This window comes from Limulus polyphemus, unplaced genomic scaffold, assembly GCF_000517525.1.
Source record: "Limulus polyphemus unplaced genomic scaffold, Limulus_polyphemus-2.1.2 Scaffold1982, whole genome shotgun sequence".
Lineage (NCBI taxonomy): Eukaryota > Metazoa > Arthropoda > Merostomata > Xiphosura > Limulidae > Limulus > Limulus polyphemus.
In genome coordinates, this window is record NW_013667592.1 from 9,831 (window position 1) to 16,099 (window position 6,269).

General features: G+C 32.0%; 1 protein-coding gene across 1 annotated transcript in view; it reads left to right on the forward strand.

Moving 5' to 3' along the window:
• The first annotated feature begins 359 nt into the window (after positions 1-359).
• The window catches only part of LOC106465560 (39S ribosomal protein L50, mitochondrial-like), a 12,768-nt gene continuing 6,858 nt past the window's right edge, over positions 360-6,269 (forward strand). The window contains exon 1 of the mRNA XM_022393485.1: positions 360-431. Coding sequence (XP_022249193.1) covers positions 412-431 — 20 coding nt within the window. The 5' untranslated portion in view covers positions 360-411. The remainder of the gene's footprint in view (positions 432-6,269) is intronic.

A 6,269-nucleotide genomic window follows, 5' to 3' on the forward strand; every position in this document is an offset into this window, starting at 1 on the left:
ATAGGAATTGTTTTGTTTGGGAAGAAAAAGACAGTAGTTTGCAAGAAAAGCTTGACATGTGTGGAGTAAAATCATTGCTCCAAGCAGTAATGGAATTTTATTTAATTAATGGTGGCTAATAATGATTTCAGGAAGTTAAAAACAGTACTGAAATGTCTAGTTGTAGTGAATTTAATTATAATGTTGGCTAATAATGATTTCAGGAAGTTAAAAACAGTACTGAAATGTCTGGTTGTAGTGAATTAATTATAATGTTGGCTAATAATGATTTCAGGAAGTTAAAAACAGTACTGAAATGTCTAGTTGTATTGGATTTAATTATAATGAACAATTTCTGTTAAATAACAGGTTTCAGCCGTTAGCTTGTGCATGAACTGGAGGAGCGAAGTATAACAAAATGGATAGATAGCAATGGAAAGGAAAGACATAAGGTGGTTATTTAGTATAACGTGTGGATGGTATAACCTGTAGGGTGAATAGGGAAAAAAGAATTAGATTATATTATTCAGGAGCAGGGATGGAGGATATATTTGACAGAGCGTGTGATATAGTAAATGTGATAACAATGATGCAGTCTTTGTAAAGCACATAGGGCCTAATAGTGAAAGGAAGGTTAGGTCAGAAGAGTTTGCTGTTAAGTACAAGGCATTGATAAAGGTATATTCAAAGAAAAGGACCATAATAACTTAATTCTGGCAGGGATACAGCCAAGACTTAATTGTAGGGATGAAATTATAAGTAGGTCACTAGGGCTGAATACTATGCTTATGATAATATTTAAAGGTGGGCAGGTTGGCTGGATAAGTTTGTGGCATCAGTTCAATGAGAAAAGTGAGTTTTTGGAATGGATGGTTTACCTTTAAATTGATTAGGGTTGGCTCGTTTGTATGGGCCATTAACTATAAGAGTAGCTTTAAACTAGGGTTAGACAGTGATGAGGGCCAGAATAGAAAAAATAAAATGTAGAGAAAGTATAATGTAGGAAGAAAGCACAAAAGTAGTTTTAATGGTAGGCTAAACTGTTACTATTGTAATGCTTGAAGTATGATGAATGAAATGGACTATCTTAACACACTGGTTGGAACAGAGGATTTTAGTGTAATCGAAATAACTGAAACTTGTTTAAATGTAGACAGTTTTGATGACAGGAATTTACTTGAAATACAGAGTTATAGGTTATTTAGTAGAGATAGAGTACTAAAACAAGGGGGAGTGGCTTTGTATGTAAAACATGAGTTACATCCTATTCAAGGTGAGGGTATCAAAGCTAACATCAATGAGTTTGAATCTGTTTGGTTTTCTGTTAGTGGTTATAAGGGGAGAAGGAAGGCTTTTAGTTGGAATTTGTTACATATCACAAGGTGCAACTAATGAAATCAATGAGAAACTCTACAGTGAAATGAATAATTCAGATGATAATGAGGTTATAATAATGGAAGATTTTAATTTTGCCATATAGACTGGGAAATTTTAAGAATGAAATTTGAAGGAGACAGGTTTTTAGAAAATATTCAGGATGGTTTTCTTCAACATTTGGTTAGTGAACCTAGTAGGAATATTGCTGTTTTAGATTTATATAGAAATGGTTGACAGAGTGGAGATTGGAGAACATCTGGGTGCAAATGATCATTTCATGGATGTCTCGCTGGCTATAGAGATAAGAAATACTGAGATTTTGCTTCCAAATTTCAAAAGAAAAACAAATTTTAAAGAGGTGAAACAAGATTTATCTGCTATGAATTGGGCAAATGAAGTAATTGGAGGTACTGATCAAATGTGGAAAAATGTTAAAAATAAATTCTTAAATATTCGAGTTAGGCATGTTCTTTATAGAAAAATAGTGGCTGCAATTAAAATAACAGGTTGGTTCACAAAGGGTATAAAGGATGCACTTAAAGAATAGCATTATAAATATAAGAAGTTTAAATTGGCTGCAATGATTGGGAGATTTGGAGGACTATAGAAGATCAAGAGAGTTGGTAAAAATGGAATATTAGGAAATTAAAAAAAAAACTATACGAAAAAAGGTTCTCTGAAGATATAAAAATTAACAGTGAGAATGTCTTTAAATACATTAAGGGTAAGCAAAATGTTGGGATGGGAGTAGGACCTCTGAAGAATGATACAGTAATGCTGATATCTAATGATTATTGGAAGGCTGGATTATTAAATTTTGCTTCTTCTTCAGTTTTTACTAAGGAAGAATTAAGCAATATTCTTCATTATAAAACGTTGCTAGATGAAAACATGATCAAACAAGATGATCTTATTAACTCTGAGCTTTTTAAGAAAAACTGGGAAGTTTAATAAATGATAAGACTCCTGGACCAGATAATATTTCTCCAAGGGTTTTGAAGAAGGTTGATGATTAGATACGTGAGCCACTTACTAGTATTTTTTTTTTTGTAAGTCATTGAATATTGGATAAGTTCCTGAAAATTGGAAGTTGTCTAATTTTACTTCTCTTTTCAAGAGAGGTGATAAAAATTGTAGTAATTATAGATCTATTAGTTTCATATCGGTGTTAGAAAAAGGTTTTGAAAGTCTTATGAAAGATTTAAAAAATTTTAAATTTTGTTAGGTAGTCAGCTTTGTTTTGGTAGGAGAAAATTTTGGCTTATTAATCTGTTGACATTCTTTGAAGAAGTTACTGCTTATATAGATGATAGTACATTTGTTATTTGGTGTATCTTGATTTTCAGAAAGCATTTGACAAGGTGCGACATAAAAGGCTTGTTAAAAAGTTATCTCTGTAAATGTGGAGGATGGCTTGGCTAATTGGATAGAACATTGTCTGGAGAAAAGATAGCAGAGGGTTGTTATAAATGGAGTCCAACAAAACTGGATTCATGTCACAAGTGGGGTACCTCAGGGCTCACTGTTAAGACCTTTGCTGTTTTTAACTTACATCAATAACATAGATGAAGGAATGGTCAAAAAAGTATTTAAATTTGCTGATAACATTAAAGTTTTTGGAGTTGCTGGCTGTGAGGAAAATGCTGCTGTTTACAAAAGGATTTGGATTATAAGGGGAGTTGAATGAATGGCTTTTAATTACAACAAATACAAGGTAATGCACATGGGATATCATAGTTTAAGGTAAAAGAGTATAATTTTGATGGAGATAACCCTGAGAGTGTTATGGAAGAAAAATATCTTTGTATTTTGGATAGTCGGCCTTTTAAGCCACCCAAGCAATGTACTGTTGTTAGTGGTAAGGCAAATAGGATTTTAGGTTTATCTACAAAAATACTGAATACAAATCTAAAGAGGTTATAATGTCATTGTATAGGTCAATGGTTAGATAACATTTGGAGTAATGTGTTCAGTCTTGGGCTCTTTACCTTATGAAGGTCATTAAATTGTTGGAAAGGTCTAGAAGAGGGCTACTAGGATGATGACTGGGATGGAAAGCTGCTTGTCACATGATGATAGGTTAAGATCTCTGAAATTATTTTCCAATTAAAAAAAAAAAGAGTTTGATAGAACATGTTTGAGGTGTTAAAGAGTATTGTTGATGCATCATCTTTTCTCATATTTAATGGTAAGATTGGTAAGAGTAGAGGACACATACATTTTGGCAGGGTAGACATAGATTGAATAATGGTAATGGGAATGAGTGAAAAGCAGAATGACAGAACAAGATAATAAAAGTTAAAGAAAATTTGTTTTTTTTTATTTATTTTCTGAGCTAAAAGAAACAACCAAGTGGTATTTACCTTTATTTATTCAAAATTGTAAAACCTCGCTTTGAGTTGTTACTTGAGGAGAGTAATTTAAAATGTGTGTGTGTATAGATATAGTTGTTTCCAAACCTTTGACTCAAGTATATAAACAACTCCCCAGTATTTCTTTAACTGATATTAGCAGAAGAAGATCCCTCTTTTTAAAGTGCAGAAGTGTTGATCTGGGGCATAATTTTAGAATATTGGATTTTTCATTCTAAATCGGACATATTTTATGCATGTCGCTTTACGTGTTTCTATTCTGGATTATATAAACAATTCCCCAGTATTTCTTTAACTGATTTTAGCAGAAGATCCCTCTTTTTAAAGTGCAGAGGTGTTGATTTGGGGCATAATTTTAGAATATTGGATTTTTCATTCTAAATCGGACATATTTTATGCATGTCGCTTTACGGGTCTCTACTCTGGATTATATAAACAACTCCCGAAGATCTATCCTAATAACTTAAACAGATTTATAAGTATCCTTATAAACTGCAAGTTGCTGCAGCAAAAAAAGATATTTTTTCCTGTTCTTCCCTTCCGTTATAGATCGCGGAGAGTGAAATGTAGAATAATGAAGTATATGTGAGTACTTTATTATAATATAATCCAACTTGATCTAAGTAATAATGTTTTAAAATTATAATACAGCTTGAACCATGCATGAGATATTTAGACAAGGTTCTAATGCATAACCATAATTGTGTTGTTCAACAGGGTGTCTGAAAAGTCTGGAACCATAAGTGATTTGTAGCTTTTCATAATTTCAGATATGATAATCCAAATTTCTTTCGATTTACAATAATAGCATGTGGAACACATTCTGTGAAATTCATTGAGGTGTCTATGGTTCCAGACTTTTCGGACACCCTGTAGTAACTTGTTTTAAATGAATAAAATGTCTGCAGTTTTACATAAAACTATTGTGATGTCTTAAGTATTTTCTGTGAAATATGTCTTACCAAAAAACACTGTACATTGTTTCAATAAATTTAGTACCTATGCCACGGAAATAAGCATAAATGCTGATATCTTGGAATTGCTAGTACAATGTACAGCCCTTTTGCACTGTATTTATTATATGTTTTCCCTATTCAGCGTAAAATCATTTGTTGCCTTTATGGTTCCTATTATTTTTATTATGTACTGTTTCTTCTTCCAAATACTTTCCAATTGATCATCATTCCTTCATTTCTTGGCGGATTGACTTAAAACCTGGTACTTTGATCCATTTTTATTATTTAGGTTTTTTTAAGGATTTTATTAGGTTTTGGGCTCCTGTGCAGTCATATTTACAGCAATCGAGAAGAAAATTGGCACACTTATTAATTCTCATGTACCCAAAACATTGGCGTACAAAAAGTTGGATTTGCTCATTTTTATTAACAAAGATTTTTTTTTACAGACCACATACATATACGTACATGATATGCCAATTTTTGGTAATTTTAGAGGGTTTAAAAAAGTTGAATAAACCCATAATTGTAGGGATTGTGGTTAATTACTTACCCATATTTCGACCAATTTATGTGGGATTTGGTACAAAAATACCTTCTTGCAGATCCCAAGCAGAGGTATAGACAGTTTTTGGATTTTTGCCTTTTATTCAGTTTTTCAGCAAGGAAAGTACAATTTGGGTTTTTCCTGAATGATTCATTTGTATGTCAACCAACGTACATGGGATTTGGTACAAAAATACCTTCTTACAGATCCCAAGCAGTGATATAGACAGTTTTTGATATCCCAGTGTTTTTTCATGACTTTTCTGGTATCAAAATTAATCATGCGATATGTTGCATTCACCTGTGAATGTTGGTGTCTTCAATTGAACAAGTATTTCAAATTAAATCATTATGAAGAGGGTGGTGTGTATGTAATAATATATATATATATAAAAAAAGTGTCTTAAAGACACTCCTTGCCATCTAAAGAGAATACAGAAATAACCAGAAGAAAGGTTCAGTTGACTAACATAGTCTTGGTAATACCCTAGGCACCTCACAGTCTAGTACTGTACATTGTAAGCAATATATGTTTTAACAGCTCTTTGACTGGTATGTTGTCATGTACATATTTTATTACTGACTTTATAATGTTTTTACGTACATATTTTAGTACAGACTAGATAATGTTGGTATGTTTTCATGTTCTTGCATGAACTGTGTCTAACCTGGAGTGAAAAATTCATTTATCCAAAATTATTCCCCAATACAACACTTCTACAGTTTATCTGTGGTTATATAAATCTCTTTAAATTGGAAGAACAAATCTCAGAAGGTTTTGTTACATACCCTAGGCTATAGCCTTAGAAATGATGCTACCTACCAACAGCAACATGCATAAGCTTTACCTGATTTAGCATTTAACTAAATTTTAAAAACATGCATCTTTTTATAATATTGTTCCAGAGTTACATCTTTTTTTTTTTTTTTTTTTTTACACATGGTATTTGGTTACATAAGAGTTTACTATATTTTGTTGTGTTCAAAAAGTTTAGGTTGATATTAATCAATTCAGTTAGCCCATGTGACTGATATTGTA